This window comes from Glycine max, chromosome 15 (genome assembly GCF_000004515.6).
Source record: "Glycine max cultivar Williams 82 chromosome 15, Glycine_max_v4.0, whole genome shotgun sequence".
Classification (NCBI taxonomy): Eukaryota; Viridiplantae; Streptophyta; class Magnoliopsida; order Fabales; family Fabaceae; genus Glycine; species Glycine max.
In genome coordinates, this window is record NC_038251.2 from 8,548,577 (window position 1) to 8,566,926 (window position 18,350).

General features: G+C 32.2%; 2 protein-coding genes and 1 long non-coding RNA gene across 6 annotated transcripts; 2 read left to right on the forward strand and 1 right to left on the reverse strand.

Moving 5' to 3' along the window:
* The first annotated feature begins 7,993 nt into the window (after positions 1-7,993).
* Positions 7,994-11,376, forward strand: LOC100800509 (aminomethyltransferase, mitochondrial). Of its 4 annotated transcripts, XM_041009984.1 has the most exons (5): positions 7,994-8,054; positions 8,194-8,326; positions 9,105-9,672; positions 10,156-10,274; positions 10,530-11,376. In XM_041009984.1, the coding sequence occupies exons 3-5, from the start codon at positions 9,115-9,117 to the stop codon at positions 11,074-11,076; spliced, it is 1,224 nt and encodes a 407-aa protein (XP_040865918.1). In that variant the 5' UTR covers positions 7,994-8,054; positions 8,194-8,326; positions 9,105-9,114; the 3' UTR covers positions 11,077-11,376. The 4 variants fall into 4 exon arrangements, with proteins under 4 accessions (XP_040865918.1, XP_003546157.1, XP_025981596.1 ...); XM_003546109.4 differs by lacking the exon at positions 7,994-8,054 and having other exon boundaries at positions 8,151-8,326; XM_026125811.2 differs by lacking the exons at positions 7,994-8,054; positions 8,194-8,326 and adding an exon at positions 8,399-8,527.
* Positions 11,377-12,578: 1,202 nt separating this feature from the next.
* Positions 12,579-14,745, forward strand: LOC102667245 (uncharacterized). Its single transcript, XR_418325.3, has 4 exons — positions 12,579-13,250; positions 13,381-13,483; positions 13,762-13,832; positions 14,182-14,745. It is a non-coding gene; the product is annotated as an uncharacterized lncRNA (long non-coding RNA).
* Positions 14,746-15,320: 575 nt separating this feature from the next.
* On the reverse strand, positions 15,321-16,720 carry LOC100796453 (probable F-box protein At4g22030). Its single transcript, XM_003547209.5, has one exon. It carries the CDS (start codon positions 16,637-16,639, stop codon positions 15,386-15,388), a length of 1,254 nt encoding a protein of 417 aa, XP_003547257.1. The 5' UTR covers positions 16,640-16,720; the 3' UTR covers positions 15,321-15,385.
* Positions 16,721-18,350: the final 1,630 nt, after the last annotated feature.

The window sequence follows — 18,350 nt, forward strand, 5'->3', positions numbered from 1 at the left end:
TAGACACATTATCTTCAAATTATAATTAATTACTTCCAAATTTCTCAATAGTTTTTTTTTTTCCTTTCAGCTTCGTGCATATGTTTTTTGTAATTTAATGTATAAAAGCTAATTTTGTTATTACTGTATCCAAACAAAATATTCTGATTGTAATTGAATATACATATAATTAATTATTAAAATAATAATTCTTGTATATATCCAAAACACATTAAGGAATTGTAATTTATTTTCTTATTAGAATTAATTTAATTGATATGAGCGGTTTAAATTTAAGCACCATTTCTTATATAAAGAATGATTATCTATGAATAAAAATATAATATGTTGTTAAAAAAATAATATTTTTATGGTAAAACACAATTTAAGTGAAAATAAAAAAAATAAAAATGTGGATTTTTAGAGGCTTAATTATTTTTTTACTATTTATTTATTTATTTATTTTATTTTATTTTGTCTCACTATTAATATAGAGTTCAACTTTGTCTCATAATTTTTAAAATCTAGTCAATGTTACTTATTGTTAATTACTTCAATTAATCCCATAATTTCTAAAATGTTTTTACTTCAATTGGACTAAAATGTAACATTAACTTATTTTTTAAAAATTATGGGACTTAATTGAATAAAAAATTAAATAATTGTACCAAAAAAGTAATTAAATCTTTTATTAGAAGTTATACCATTAAAATAAAATGTAAATAAATTAGTTAAATATGATGTCACATAATAAAACTTGCTTTAATTTGAACCTCAAAATAAGTTATTTAAAGGGAGTTGTTACATCAATAAATCGTTGGTCCGAGTGATACTAGACTCATTCTCTTTAAGTAAGGTCTCTCGTTTGAGTCTTTGAATGAAAAAAACACGATTGAGGGAGGAGATTCTCACTAAAGGTAGTCAGCTAGGTTCCTCAACGGAGATTAGTCAATTTTTGGCCAAACACACAACAGAATCACGATTCTGTTATAATATTCAAAACACAAAAAAAATGAGTAATAGAATCATGATTCTGTTGTAGATTGTCTACAACAGAATTGTGATTCTATTATTATTCTTTTAATAAAAAACTATGGAATTATGATTTAGTTGTAGACAAATCTATAGTAGAATCTCGATTTTGTTGAATAAAAAATGTCAGAAAAAATATACTAGATCAAAGGGGCACATAGTAGGGGAGAAAGGAAGGATTTGTTTGGGTTGGGAAGGCAAGGGAAGGTTTAGGAAAGAGGAAAGGAAGGGAAGGTTAGTGAAGGGGGAAGGGCACAGAGGATAAAGGAAAGAAGAAGGAAAAAGAGGGAGATGAGGGGTGCAAGGAAAGGTGGGTGGCACGGGTAGAAGGAAAGAAGAAGATGAAGGGTGACGAATTTTGAACTGGTAGGTAGAATCGTCTTTTCATGCTAATGTAGAGGCAATGGCAACTAGTTGTGTACAATGGGTTAGGTCGCTTGGGTCCAAGTCAAGAAACACAATCCGATCAAAGTACATTTTCGGGTGCGGGTTTCAGTTTAGACGGGTGTTAGATTCTTAGTTTGGTTTCATGTAAACTTGACAACTCCTACAATGAAAAAAAAAAAACACAGATCTAGAACAAGAGAACAAAATGGCCTCAAGTGATTTCACACTTCTACTTGCAATTAATCAAGATCAAAGATAAGGCACATGGGTAAGCTTTTTATGTTGAAGGTTTAAAGTTGCAAATCTGTTGAAGCTCAAAATGTAATCACGGTCAACATCCCCTTCGTAAAGTGGAACCATCTTCGTCACCTTGGCGTCGAGCACTCAAACCACCATCAATACCTTTAGAGGAAAAAATAGCAAGAAACAACATGAGAGCGCCATCCAACCATATATTGTTCCCTTTTCATGAGAGCGACGTCTTCCTTCCGACGCTCGAAAAGCCCTTCATGACCCTCACCTGTGTGCCACATGCATCGTTGCTCAAGGTGATTGGGTTCGTGACTCTACTAAGGTGAGAGCAACTAAGGAGGCAAGAGCAACATAGGGCGACTAAGGTTAGAAATCGAGAATGACGCCGCAGAGGATTTTAGGGTTACTTAATTTTTTTTGTTGAGTGAGTAGTATTAACTTAATGAATTATGAATATAGATCGCATGTCGTTAAGGTGTAAGGTGTGTAACACCTCATTTTTTGTAAAATAAATAAAATGAGTTTTATTTAAAAATTAATAGAATTTTTAGAAATTAAATAAATGAGAGAAAAGGATTTTTGTTAATTAAAATAAGGGTTTTATATATTAAAAAATAAATAGAGTAAAATGATGTTTTAAAAAATGTATAGATGTTTTAATAGGTTTTTATTTAATGGAAGATTAAAATAAAGTTAATTTTTATAAAATAAAAAAAATAAAAAAATAGAGTAAATAATAGGTTCAAAATATCATAGCTATAAATAGAAATTTATTAGGTTAATTTTTACATTTGCGATATATTTCTACGTTTCTCCTTCCTCTCAAATTCGTTCTCCTTTCTTCCTCTCTCAAAGTCCTATCTTTTTCTCGCATATACTCAAATCTATCTTAGTAAAACTATGATTTAGAACTCGTTAATCCTTGGATCATCCTGAAATGACATCAGCTTCAAAACTCATTTTTGTATATTCTCACCATTAAGATTTGTGAAATAATATCTGTAGAGAGAAAAATACCCCTTACATAGAGACAGTGAAATTGAAACTCAAATCTCTTCTCATTCTCTCTAACAACTTGAAAACCCTAGTAGAAAAACTAGCTTGAGAAATATTAAGGAACCGCTAGAGACATTGCTATCGCTGTCAGACCACACATGTGAGTCTGCTTAGTGGTAAGATATGAGTTTATTGTAATTAGGGTTAGAATGAACATGTGTAGAGATCCTTAAAGAATCAAATTGAGATTTATTTTATGATGTTTATTGTATTATAATTCATCCTTTATGATTATAATTACGAGATTTTTGAGTTTAACAGATCAATTGATGCCCTGATGCGAATTGGTTGATAAAATTGAGTGTTTTTGGTGTTTTCGTGTTTTTGACCTATAATTTTGATTTCTTAGATTTTGATATGATTATGTGAAAATTTTTGAGAAATTTAATCATATGAACAAAACATATTAATATTATCACTCTGTGACATGTATATGAAGTATGAGGCGTGATAACGTGTCTTGGGATTATGGAAGTGTGATGAACTGTATGTAAGTGACAAGTTGCGTATGTGTTAAATTGTGAGATCACACATGTATTGAGATATTGTGTCATTGAGTTGTGGGTTATGAACTATACAATCACACATCTGTAAGACCCTTTAAGGATGACGAGTTAATGCACGACGAGTTTTGTGATGAGCTTCACTGTGGGAACCCGACAAGTTTAATCACTTTAAGGCGTGACGAAAAATGATTTTGAAAATAATTAAGTAGTTGTGTGTATTGCATAATTCATAGGTAAAAATTTATATTTGTGTCATGTATATATTAATACTGTGTGGTGTGTATATGATTCATGAGGTGTGATACACATGTTACTTTGGAATTATACCATTGTGAATTTGTGATTGAGATTAAATGTATGTGATAAATTGAGTATGTGTTGAATTGTAAGATACATGTGTATTGAGATATTGTACACATTGAGTTGTGAGCTATGAACCGTGCAATCACATAACTGTAAGATCCTTTAAGGGTAATAAGTTAATGCGAACCCGACGAATATTTTTGGTTTTTTATTTTCTTTTATTTTTTGGGACCAATAAATCACATATCAAATTAAAAGGAGACTAATTTAGTCTTATGGTTATAACTTAATTGCTAATGTATTCTTTCCAAAAAAAAAGTAGGTATACATTAACAAATCCATCATATGGCTCTCGGTGTATATGCCAACTAATTCTCTTATTACCCCACTAGGCACACAAATTTTACATGCATAACCCGTGCATTTATGATTTAACACAAGTAATAGTAAAAGTGAGAGAGTAGCCGTATCATGCATATGAGGTGATTGAATTGGAACTCGGTGAAATTTAATTGAATTGATCGAACAATAATTTATATATGGTGTGAAACAAGCTGTACAAATGTATATATACATTTGTTTAACTAATGTGGGTTGTCCTGTATTCAATTTGAATCTAATCTATTTAACACACTATTCAAATGAGTATAAATTAAGGAATAATTGACAATAGAAACTAATTTTAGTAGAGAAACATTTTCCAAGCTTTTATAGAATATTGAAAACACTATTTTTTTAAGAGACCATATAGGAATAAGTAAATTACTGAACTTGGTTTGAAAATATATCTAAGATTGGATGAATAACTTCAGAGCATAATTAATTATGTTCTGGCAGAGATTGTATTCCACCTTGAGATTATTATAAGCTCATTCATGTATAAAAATTATGGATTGATCAGAAGTGGAATTGGGTGTAGTTGAGCTTTAACAAATACTGAAGATCTTATAGATTCAATTAAAATTTACTTGTTGTCAGAAAATGACAAGAATTACAAAGAATAATGTTCTCTTGCCATAATACGTAAGATATTAGAACGATTTCGGGCCTCCGAAGTTTTTAAAAATTCTGTAAGATAAAAAGCAGCAGTCTGTTCATATAATTTGATGAATTATATTGGACATGCATTGAAGAAAACGTGCCCTTTAATGTATATAAATAGTACTTCTGAGTTTTCTTAGTCATAACGTGGCAGGTATTAGAAGCACCCACAGCCCTTAGAAAAGAAGTTTGTGCTCTAACTAGCAATTATCCTGAGACTCGCAAGAACTGAAAAGAAAGCAACTTTCATTCTTTACCTCGACAATGATTGACTCTCTTTTCATTAGATATACTTTCAAATAATTGTTGAAATTGGTTATTTGATGCGATCGGTGTGGTTTAAAGGCTAAAATTATTTAGTGTTTGTGGTTAGAGATTAGTCCACGTATCCATTAAAAGTTAAAACATCAAGCCAAGCTGTCTTCAACTTTTATGTTCCATCATCTATGATGAAATTTTAGGTGTACTGCAAGTGGGGGATTTGCTTGTATTTTGCTAGGCGTACACTTCAATAAATGTCTAATAAGCCACTACCAAAACAAACATACTCTATCAAAAGGAACAAATCTCAGTAACCAAAACTCGATATTTTTTTTAGTCACATGGCACCCACATTGCTGCTCTTGAATCCATTTTGCCCATGTGATCGCAGGTGATTAATGAAGGATCCATTAAATTAGAGATAAGTGAGCTCTGATTAGATTTAGAAGCAGTTCTTGAATGGAAATGATGAGTCATGAATGACATATAATCAAACATGAATACCTTTGTTCCCTTCTGATATATTAGGAGATGATACTGTCACCAACTCCACTACATATAATAATTAATTATAGTATAATGCTGTCTAACTGGAGATTCCTATACTGTATACTAAAACGCCACGTACATCACATATAATCATGTGAACCTAAGGCCTTGGATTATTATTAGTTAGACATTAATCAAGGTTATGGAAATGGCTTTGGTATAGGCATTGGTACAGGTATAGGTGGCATGGGAGGAGGCCTAGGAGGTGGTGCTGGTAGTGGAGGAGGAGGTGGCAATGGAGGGCAAGGTCATGATTATGGTGGTGGTTTCAGTGGAGGTACAGGTAATGGCGCCATAGGAGGAGGAGGTGGAGGAAGTGGCAGTAGAAGTGGTAATGAAGGGTATGGTTAGGGTAGTGGCTTTGGAGCTGGCATGGGCATGGGTGGAATGGGAGAAAGAAATGATGGGGATAGAGGCAGAGAAGGAGATTATAAAGAACAATGATATTCCTATTGCTCCTATGATTGCACTATAAGTTACCATTGTTAAATAAATTAATCTAAATTTTCAAATACTAGTGCAAGTGGGTAGAATGTTAATAAATACATTCCAAGTGGCAGTAAAATGTACCTTGACTCTAAGATACTAATGAGAAGGTAGGTGGAGAGATGAAACAATTAAAATGAAATCCCATACACAAATGGAGTCATTTATCCCTCTATAAAATGGATCATTGTGAAAAGAGATGGTACCGTTTCTGAGAAAAAGAGAGTTTTTCAAGTTTATTTAGGAAACTTGTAATGAAAGGATTTTCTCAAATTTGCCTAGAAATTTTCTAATCTTATTTGATGATTTTTATTAATTTTCCTCAAGTATAATGATCAGTTTGTTAGTTTTGAAAAATGGAAAATCATTCTTTTGTTTTTTGTGATGTTTCCGTCTTTTTCACATAAAAAGTATAATTTGATTAAATAAATTATATTATTTAAAATATTTTTAATATCTGAATATTTTTTAATATTATTATTTTAAATAAAAAAGATATTTTGCTTTATAATTTTAAATTTTTATCAACTTTTGTCCTGTGACCAAATATTTTAGTTAATAATTTTTAAAAAAAAAATTATAATTGATTAAAATAAATAGTTTATCATTAAACAAAACAATTAAAAACTAGTATTAATTCCAAATCATCAACAGCAAAGAAATTGAAATATGTCATATAATTCCCTATAATAAATTAGTAATATTTTGACAGATCTTTGTCATGTTAGAGATCTCTTCTTGAGATTTATATTGCCTACATCATCATTAATATTGGTAAGAATATGTATTTTAGATGCTATTTTTTACTGCAGTAATTTAGATTTTTTTAAGCACAGTGATACAATAAGTTGGTATGAGTATAATATATGTCTTACGATGTAAAAATAAAAATATTTTAGATTCTGATTTAATTACAAATTATAATATATAATATTAATCTCTAATATATTACTTTTCAGTAAAAAAAAACACACACACTATTTCTTGTACAAATTCTATTATTAATCAAAATTTATTAAAAATAAAAAATTATAAGAGAAACCATTTCATAAAAAGTGAAATCCACAAAAAAATTGTAATTTTATAATAAATTTTCATCAATAATAAAAAAATATTTAATATTATGTTAAAAATTGTGTTACTACTATTTCTCTTTATAACAATTTCTTTAAATAATTACTAGGTAATATGAAAGATGATTTTTGATTATTGATAAAAAAAATTAATAATACATGCCTATTAAACCTTTAAAAGCATATGTTAAGATAAACAAGTTTAAAATTTTAAACTATACAAAAATAAAATAAATTATGAAAGATTAAAAATATATTTAGTTCTTTGAATTAATATATATATATATATATAATGGTCATGATTATAGTTAAGCATCAAATTGATAATCAACTTATTTGTTAAAGTTTATTGTTTTTAGAAAAAAATGTCATTTTTAATAAAATAAATAATTTTGTATTTTTTATGTATTTGTGTAAATTTTTTTATATAAAAACAGTAATTTTTTTTAAAAAAATCTTTTCTGTTTCTTAATTTTTTTAAGAGTGTTTTTGAAAAATTAAATTTAAATAAACTAATCCAACAACTATCACATATTATATATTTCACATCACTTTTATAATATTTTATAATATTACAAGAGTAACATGCAGTAGAAATAATGTTAAAAAATAATCATATACATTAAATAAAATTATTCTTTTATACAAACAAACTAAAATAGATATTTATAAATAAAAACAAGGTCTATTGTAATTCTTAGAAGACTGGTAGTTAAAAATAAATAAATAAAACCAAAAAATTATAACAAGCAAATATTGCTCTCATGACAAGTGGGTCCCATTGTAAGAATAAAAAAGCCCAATATATTTTCATCATAAATTTTAAGGTATTCTCACCATAATTTCTAATAAAAGTTATCTATCCATTAACTGTTAGTGTGAACTATGAACACTTGTTGTCAGACCCTATTTTAAAGTTTCCATCTATGAATTTATATTCGAAGCAAATATTGCTCTCATGACAAGTGGGTCCCGTTGTACAGTAACCTCGGACAAGATCATCGGCAAAGAAAGTACACTGGAGTTTCCCATTCTATTTGGACATAGGTTGCATGGGGTGCATAGAAAGCATAACATGATCTAGCAACACTTGAACATGAACTGCAATAAAAAAACAGAACAAGACAAGGTAAACTCGTGTCTGGTTATGCAATTGCCACTCACTACCATATTCACTCACTCACACGCCAACCCCTTTCTTTTTTTTAAATTTTTTTTTCTTTGTACCTCTTTATATTTTTTTATGCAAATATTTTCCATTACAACAGATAAGCGAACCTTTTATTTCATACGCATATATATAGAAAAAGGTTATTTGTCAGATCCTTCTGTTTCACTTGCACTACTGATGCCTTTTCGGGAACCCAGATTTCCACCATTCTGAGTAACTTCACACACCATGTAAGTGCCTTTTCCCTTCTTTTATCCCTTCCCTCCTTGCATTTTCCCATGTGGACTCGTCTTTGCTCTTACATAAAACACCATGATCTGTATTTTTTTTTCCGGATTGCTTGTGTTTTTGATGATTCTGATGAATATGGGAATTGAAACTTGGATCTAGACAATTGATAAAAGATTTGAGTTTTAAGTGTTTCTTGCTAGGTGGGGTGTTATGTTATGTGTTGTTGGTGATACATAAACTCTTTTGTTTCATTTGTTTTGGTTGTATGATTTTCCGTGTCATATGTCACTGTCGCGTTATGATATCTTGATTCAGGTTCTGAGTTCTACAATGCGTTGGATGGAGGTTTTCTATGATACTTTGGAATTTGACGTACGATTATCTCATGGTATTTATTTCATTGTTTGAGAACATGAACTGTGCCCACTTCTGGTCTAAGAGAAGAAATGAAATTATTGTTCTCACAAGTGTCACCTCTGAATCTGGCCAGTGCAATAAATTAGCCTCTTTTGTTTGTTTGTTTGTATCTTCTAAGTTTTGATCATATCTAGAACTGTAACATGTCAATGAAATGACATAAAACAGCTTGTTTTTGTTTCAATTTTGACCTGCAAATTTTGCCCCTTTATGGGGTAGGGACTAGAGAGAGTAACATGATGAGTACTATGTTAATGTTATACTATATATGACATGGATTTCTTTGAACCCTCCAATTAATCTAGTGTTATGCTGTGTATAGATTAAATTTTTTGACATTGAACTCCTTTTATTCCTCAGATAACAGAAAATGAGGTGGGGCTTGTGGAAACTTGGGCAATCAATCCCTCGCCGTCTTGCTCACGGTAATAATAAAGCTGTTGCTTGTCGATATTTTGCCTCAGATGCTGAGCTGAAAAAGACAGTCCTTTATGACTTCCATGTTGCTAATGGAGGGAAGATGGTGCCATTTGCTGGATGGAGCATGCCAATCCAATACAAGGACTCAATTATGGACTCAACCCTTAACTGTAGGGAGAATGGTAGCCTTTTTGATGTTTCCCATATGTGCGGGCTAAGCCTCAAGGGAAAGGACTCTGTCCCATTCCTTGAAAAGCTTGTCATTGCAGATGTTGCTGGGCTTGCCCCTGGAACTGGTTCGTTGACTGTCTTCACAAATGAAAAAGGAGGGGCAATTGATGATTCAGTGATTACCAAGGTGAAGGATGATCACATATACTTGGTTGTGAATGCTGGATGTAGGGACAAAGATCTGGCTCATATTGAGGAACATATGAAGGCATTCAAGGCAAAAGGTGGTGATGTGTCATGGCACATCCATGATGAGAGATCTCTTCTTGCTTTGCAGGTCATTTATCACACTCTTGTACATTTGCATCATAACACACACTTTGAACTTACTGCTATTGAGTTTACCTCCTCCAACTTGGTATTATTGTGATGGCTGTAATGTGCTCTTTAGAATAAAGAATGCTTATGAAATACTACTTCAGCCTAATATCACCTCACCTGCCCTGTATATATTTGGATGTAGTGTAATTGCACCATACTGCTTGTCATCTCATTTTCCCATGACCTTTTCATGTAAAAATGGTGTCCATCTCTCTCTTCATAAATACTCACAAATATTTATAAGCTATAAGCCCCACCTATTTAATACCTACAAAGAGAGCAACACATAAAATTTTCCCATGACAAGGTCATGTGAAAATTCAACATGAAGGGATACTGATGTGCTCTCTTTTAAGCTGACTACTAAATTGAGGGAGTTTTAAATTAATTAACTGCTCTTATTAACATTAACAAACAATCATTATTTCCTTTGTAGCAGGGTCCTCTTGCTGCTCCAGTTCTTCAACACCTGACAAAAGAGGATTTAAGCAAGATGTACTTTGGGGAGTTCCGTGTGTTGGACATCAATGGTGTGCAGTGCTTTCTCACACGAACAGGGTATGTTTTCACGTGGTTTGCTTTATGTTACATTAGCAATTTACCTTGTAAATCTCGTCTGAGATGTAGTAATGCTACCTGAATTTCCATCTTGTATGGTATCACTTTTGCTACATCAATGTTAAAAATGTTGCCTTATACAGTTATTTCCTGACTGATATAACGAGTGCAATTTCATAATTTCAGTTAGTCTTTTTGTGTTATTAGCTTAGGGAGTACTGTGCATAATAACACACTCTTCACTGAGACTTTCAGGTATACTGGGGAAGATGGATTTGAGATATCAATTCCCTCAGAGAGTGCAGTGGATCTTGCCAAGGCAATTCTGGAAAAATCTGAAGGGAAGATAAGACTGACAGGATTAGGTGCTCGAGATAGTCTACGACTTGAAGCTGGATTGTGTTTATATGGCAATGACTTGGAACAGCACATTACACCTATTGAGGCAGGACTCACATGGGCCATAGGGAAGAGAAGGAGAGCTGAAGGGGGTTTTCTAGGGGCTGATGTTATACTAAAACAGCTTGAAGAAGGTCCTAAGATCAGGCGTGTTGGTTTCTTTTCTTCTGGCCCTCCTCCCAGAAGCCACAGTGAGATTCAAGATGAAGGAGGAAACAACATTGGGGAAGTTTCAAGTGGCGGATTCAGTCCTTGCCTCAAGAAGAACATAGCCATTGGATATGTGAAATCAGGATTGCACAAGGCAGGCACCAAAGTAAAGATTATTATTCGAGGAAAGTCTAATGAAGGAGTTGTTACAAAGATGCCATTTGTACCAACAAAATACTATAAGCCATCCTAATTTACTTTGAGGTTTCACCTTGAACCTTTGACCTTTCCTAATACTCCCTCTAAACCAGTTTTCTTATAATCTGGAAGTTGTAGTGAATTTCTATGCCATTGTCCTACTCCTACCCATATCAAGTACAAGGAAGACGCCTTGCATCAATAACTCAATTTTCATTCAAATATGTATGATAGTTGAGAGAAATCTTGAAATTTTCTGACATTTTTCCCACCAACTTCTATATTGAAGTCAAGATGACATCTATGGAATTCAAGTGGACATGTATTCACCGCATGACCCGTGATATTCATTTCATTTGATTGTGTCATTTTATTATTTTGGGGTGATATCAACTGCATATCATCCACAAAACCATAATGCTTCTTATGGTAAATACTAGTGAATCAGGTTCTAATGTCAGTATTCACAATATCCAGAACATAATTTGGATTGATCAATAATTATAGAAAAATAGTTCAAGCTTTCAACAAATTGAGTGAGATCACAACGGCTTTCAACATAAAACATGATGCTCCTGCTCTAACTCACGAACCTTACTATTTAAAAGTGGCTGGCTAGTTATACCTGCCATAGTTGTTAGTATGCATCACCAAGCTCCCAAACTTTCATGATTCTCATCTTACTAGCTCCCAAAAGTTAATGGCGATTTTGGCCTTTAGAATCCACTAATTTCAGTAAATTAATGCAACCGTCATTTGTTTCACACTCTTGTAAGTAAAACTATATATTAGCCATTTCCTTTAGGTCCATTCTTGCAAGAGAGATACAAGTATCACTCTCCCTGTGTACACAGTAGTATCATCGGTGCATTCGTTTCAAGGACGTTTAATTATTTGATTCAAATTAACGGTTCAAGTTGTATATTTAATTATAAATCTAATGTGATTTTCATTTTTTAATTAAAGATCATTTTAGATTTTTAAAAGATTAAGTGAGATTTGCAATTAAATACATAATCTAAACTATTAATTTTAATCTAATAATTATAATTAAATGTTCAATAACTAAATTTGTGTTACCTGGTAAGCTATTGTGTGTATGTGTGTCATATTTTGATTCCAAGTGAAAGTTAAAAGTCAATTTCGTATGGAATAAGATCCACATATTTGATAATATCTCTCGTAAGAATTGGAAAATTAAATGACATTTAATATATTTTCCCATTTTTTATTAGGAAATTGATTTCTGTGATCTCACCAAATCAAAGTAAAAAAAGATCACTAAAAAAACAAAAAGAATCACCCGGAAGGAAGTGAATCATTTTATATCTCATGAATTAGAAAACCAAATCACATATATTTCCTTTTTCTAACATAATTTATTGATTTTACAGTAAAAAGTAACAAAAAGTCATGTATCCCGTGAATCAAAAGGTAACAGACAAAATCAACTTAGACGAGGTTATCCATCGCACGTGGAATCAATAGTAACAGCAAGTAACCATATATGCGAATATTGGGGAATGGGTACAGTGAATAAATTGCCTAACTCTCTACCTCTCTTTCCCACAACACATTGCCAAACCTAAAACCTCTTCTCCCATTTCTCTCTCAATTGATCAACAAGCTGTCTTGCTTGATCGAACGAAATGTGGTAATGTAAAGCTCGATCATTGATAGCTCATGTAAAGATAGACTCGTATTTAAGACGTGTGATTTATATTCTGCAATGTTTGTCAATAAAATTTCTCCTAATGTTGTTACATACAATACTCTCTAGTCCGTGACTTTTGAATTGTGTGAGTGAACATGAAAAAGCAATTGGTTTGTTAGATGATATGTTATTGAAAAACATCAACCATACAAAATATATATATTCAATTCCATCTCATCTCAGAAACCAATTGCTTTTTTGGTTCACCCCACAATGCAGAAGAGGAGGCTTACAGGATGGTAAGTGACAACATTTGGAGAAATTCTTTTCACGAGTATTTCAGAATATAAATCATGGGCCTTAGTTACAAGTTTGTCTTTACTTAAACTATCAATGATTGTGCTGTACATAACTATATTGCAATATTTTGGATTCCATGGTTTTCATTCCAAGGAGGCGAAACAGGTTCTGGAGTGGGAAATTGGTAGTTTTGATGGTCAAATAGGAACCTAGGGCCGAAACATCATTCATATGATGCATGATTTGCTCATGGTGCAATGAACTAGAGTTTGAAGGTATGATCTGTATTCTGTGCTATTCTTTCACTATGTTCCTTCTGTGTTATTTTTCCAATTTTTTATGTTTTTTTGTTTGATTCATTTTATTTTTCTGATTCTATATGCATCTTTGTCTTTTCATTGAAAGAGACTAGGAATTGAAAATTCATAAGGAAATGGGCCAACTTGCCCATCAACGAACATTTATGCCTGAGGGATACAGGAAATCACTTGACTGAAGTCTGAACAATGTATGCTCTGTGTTTTCCCTCATCGTTTTTTTTCCTTCTAATTTCCGTAATTTTTCCTTCAAACAAACCAATATGGAAATCCAAAGCTCCCCTTAAGGTCAAATCTTATCTTTTATCATCCGTTATTCTTTTTTGGCTATGTTCCAATATTATTTTCAATGTTTATGTGCTTATCAGGTCCATGTCTGCAATATTGCTCATTCTGATTTGCATTTTTTTCCCCTTTTTCCTAGAAGAAATTGATTTACTAAAAGGAGGAATTTGACTTCTTTTTGAAGGGAATGAATAGAGATGGATCTGAGCGCAGTGGAATTCTGAACCATCAAGCGAAAAGTAAAACTCATCTCAGGTTAACATTCTTTTATTTAATTCTTTCCTTTTCATTTTGTTTGACATACTTACACACTTAGAAATATGTTTGGTAAAGCAGAAATCCGTCATGAGATTCAACACCTCCTCGTGAAATTAGTTCCTGGGAGGAAACATAGAACATCTATAATCATTTGACCATAATTTTGATTTACAACCATGTGATTAGCAATAATTTTGTTGTCAGTGTCGTGGATCACAAGGAAAGATTTTGATGTGCTTTGTGATTTTCTTTTCGTGTCGCTTTTAGTTCCCAAGTATTGTGAAATAATTTGTACATTTCAAAACAGAACTTGTGTTGCACTGATTTTTCTTTCTCTCCATTACAGAAAGGGAGATGTATCAAAGCATGAAGTAGTTGGAAATAAATGATTGGCAAAGGGAAATCACCCGATTGCCAAGTAAGACGGGGAAATAGAGGGGAAGGAGAGGAAAATAGTGAGTGTCATGAAGGTTCCACATCTCTTATACTCTATTTTAATTCAAGGGCTGCCTTTGTTACAATCTTGCACCCTCAGCATCTCTGTTCTAAAGAAGGTAAGTTGCGCCGTTGAAATTTATTTCCCGAACCTTCACCATAAGCATTGTGGTTGAAGCATTATTTGACTAACTAGCTATGTTTACATTACTAAGCTACAGAGTTCTTGTAAGGGGGAACCACATAGTACTAGACACTCGAGACAATCTTTCAAAGAATAATACTTTTTTCAAATTAAGCCAATTCACTCCTTTCCTATTCAAAGATCATCATTTTGTCAATGTGTTTTCATGTTAGAAAATTCTTTGTAGTTAAAGAGATGTGAAGTAAACTTCTTACTCCACAGACAAATATATTCTTATATCTATATGTAAACATTGATTTATCATGAATACGCAGAATTGTTTTTTTTTAATATTGTTAAGATAATTTAAAATCAATTGTTCATTATCTAATAAATATTTTCGTTCTAATATTCTATTGAGAGTTATTATTTATCAATATTTATTCCTATCTAATAAAGATAGTGTTATGGAATCAAATGACAAAAAATGATTTTTTCCATATAAGATTGTTGTTATTTACTTCAATAACAAATCATTGTTTTAACTGAATAACTAAAAATAAATAAAATTACTTTACTAAATTATTATAAAATTTTAATTAATACTTTCAAAGCTAGAAGAATAAAATAATGATTAATTATATTAGATTACTCAAGTACTAGAATAAAATTTTCTTAAAACTCCAAATTTTGTATACTCCATTTCGATTATTTATCACTATAATTTTAAGTGTTAATTCTGAATTTATGATGATCTCCCATTAGTAAACTGAAAAGTCTACACGGTGGTTGTCGGTTAGGTAAAAGATGACAATGAAGTTGTAATATTTTGACGAGAAATTGTCCACGCATTTTTTTTTTCATTATCTGGTGAGTCAAAGCAGATTAGTTTCTTTACACGCGCGCCCCAAAAGAACAGCAAAAAGTAGAATTGAATCAAAGAATTGATTAATTGTTAGCTAATTAGATTACAAAAAAAAATTAAATTAAATTAGAAGAGCTTGCTAGCAAATTCATCGGTGGTTGTTCCCTCTACCCGAGAATAAGCCGATTTTCTTGCAAGATCTCTGAGTTGTGACAAACTTCTTCCCAATTTCAACGCCAACTTCATTTCAAACAACTCCCCATTTTCCCTTTGTTCTTCATCTTCCTCCATAGTCTCTTGGATCGAATTCTCTAGCAGTTGGAAGAATCCACCACAGTTTCTGTACATTTCGGACACCATCCCCACTTGTCCGCCATGCTCAAAAGCATTAACAGTGGTCGCTAATGCCCCTCCCAAAACCGCCACTATAGCTCCCCATGATGAATCTTGGCTCAAACATGCAGATCCCACAGCCGCAACGCCAGTGAATAAAGGCCCAGCAATGGCCAAACTCTTGTTTATCTTCAACACCAAGTTCCCTAGCCTCTCGTAGTCCTTCATGTCATTTTCCTTCACCACTTTCAAAACATCTCTAAGTTCAATTTCTAACCCTTCATTCCAACCATTGTTCATACCATGTTGTTTGTTTGTTTCATGGTATTTGGAGTTGTTTCTCTTTGAAGGCCACCACATTGCTGGTTCAAATTTTTTGGGGAATTTTTCAATCATGGCTCCTAACAAAGGAAGTGGGTAGGCTTTGTCAAGTGCCAAAACTTTTTCCATTGAGTCCTTGACATCTTCCTCGGTAGGGTTTCCAATGGCTAGTATTGTTTCGATGTGGGACTTGAGCTGCTTGAACAACCTCGTAGCGTTTCTTTGTTCCTCGGCCAGTTGTGAAGGCTGTATTTTGTTCATCACCATCAGCATCCCCGTGGAGGCAGAGAACAAGAGCGTGGAGGATAGTTTTAGAGCCAGAAGTGGCGCGTCACCGGTGGCGATGGTGGCGGCGACACCGGCCATGGCGGCTGCGGTGAGAGTGAGCATGTTGATGGAATTTAAGAGAAGGGTGTTCCAGTTGTCACGTTGCTCACCTATGTTGTGATGCATCTCCACTCTATCTGCTACAGCTTCTACAATTGCGTAGAGTTTAATGGTAGCATTTGAGGTTGTGTTGTTGTTGCATGAGTTGTCTTGGAGTATTGGGATTGTGTGTGAGAAACCGTTTAATTCCTCAAACAGCTTTCTACTTGGTTTTGGGTTTGGAGCGGTGGAAAAAGGTATAGGGAGTTTTTTTGGGATGTGGATAAAAGATTTTATTCTTGATGATGATGTTGAACAAAAGGTGTTAGAAAGCAAAGATGAAATTTGTAAAGAAGCCATAGTGCTTTAGGTCTATGTTGTGTGGGTTTGTTGTGGATTTGATTTGATGTTGTTGTTGGTGAAGGGATCAGTGATGGGTTGTAATATATAGGGGCTTATGTGTGAACACAGGGATCAAAAGAAAGGGTCATATATGGAAACTGTTGACTGGATGTGTAGCTTTGACTTTTTGTTCTTTGATTTTCATTCTATCTTTGTTCAAACTATACCGTCTCCTACTCGGATTGCCTCGCTCTCCTATTGCGATGTAGCAGTCGTTTTGCAATGAAATCGAAGGGCTGAAGTTGAACTTCGTGGTTCGCAAGTTCAAATTATAAAATCACTTGTTTGTTTTTTCCCAAGGTATATTTTATGTCATAGCTGACGATGAAAATGTCAACTACATGTAAATTTCAGTTTGTTTGGTAGCCACTCTAAATTGTAAAGCAAAGTTTGACAATTTTATACACACGAGAGGGGGGAAAAGTGAGACAAGATGAATGTGTTGGAGAGAGCCGAGAAAAAAAAATGTGCGTAATTTTTTTTAAAAAAAATATTATATGAATAAAATTATTTTAAAATTTATTAATGTCTATAGTCAAATATAACATCATATTAAATTCCAAATATTAAAATGAATGACGATTTAATGACGTTTTATTTTGCTTTTTAATATTTCCCCCTCTGTTATCAAATAAATAAACGAGTTAATATTTGATTATAAAATAAAATAAAATTATGTGCATGAAGAATTGGTATATATAGCCACAAAAATAAACAGTATAATATTTATACGAGATATAAACGGGAGACTCATAAGTTCACCTTAGTGGAACTTGACAGGAAAACAATTTCAACGCTTATTAAAAATTTCTTGCAACGGAAGGATTAATTTTTAATTTGTGTTATTAAAATCATTAGCTTCTATTGTCAAGTATCTAAGTACTTGTTTTCCTGGAGACCAAAGAATCAATATACAGCTAACACATGTTTGTTAAATATTAGAGTAGATAGAAGATAGCATATTCAATGACAATATGGAGATTAAAAAACTATGTGCTACCTATAAATTTATGACGAGTATATTTGTTTCAAAAATTGATATAATATCCAGCTATAAGGGTTTACAACCGGGTAACGTATTATATGAGACTGTCATCAAAATTACTTAGCATATATGTTTAATTTTGGGAGAATTTTTTAAGAAAATTAAACTCTTTCAATTTGTATTATAATTTATTTTAAATAAAAAAACAAACTAATCTACACACATACTTAATATATAGACTTATTATGATATTTAACCAGGACTTTGAAGCAGGCTTAATTAAGGAGAAAATCCCTTATGTTTTTATTTCTTCATTTTAATTTATTGGTATAAACCATAACCAGAAATTATTGATCAGAATAAAAACTGCAGCAATTTATAATTATGATTTCTTTCTTCTTCCTATATTACCAAAAATTTACAACAATTTAATATATTATTTTTAACCACATGAGGTAGTTCTCATAATTCCACCATTAAATCTTGATATGCAACATATAATGCTTAGAGAATCTCTAATAAGGAATCTTGCAGGCAAATCTTAATTTCAAGATTTGATATTACAAGAATTAGATGCAAAGTTTAGACCGAATAACCTTAAAAAAAATCTGCATTCATTTAAAAAAAATAATTTTTCCTCTCTTTTTACAAAATTAATTTACATTTAATTCTTATAAGATCTAA

Bases quoted from the DNA above. Each gene is read 5' to 3' on its own strand.
- LOC100800509 (XM_041009984.1), top strand. From the start codon at position 9,115: ATGAGGTGGGGCTTGTGGAAACTTGGGCAATCAATCCCTCGCCGTCTT. The intron at 9,673-10,155 runs GTCATTTATCAC...CCTTTGTAGCAG, and splicing joins GATCTCTTCTTGCTTTGCAG to GGTCCTCTTGCTGCTCCAGT. The intron at 10,275-10,529 runs GTATGTTTTCAC...TGAGACTTTCAG, and splicing joins TGCTTTCTCACACGAACAGG to GTATACTGGGGAAGATGGAT.
- LOC100796453 (XM_003547209.5), bottom strand. From the start codon at position 16,639: ATGGCTTCTTTACAAATTTCATCTTTGCTTTCTAACACCTTTTGTTCA.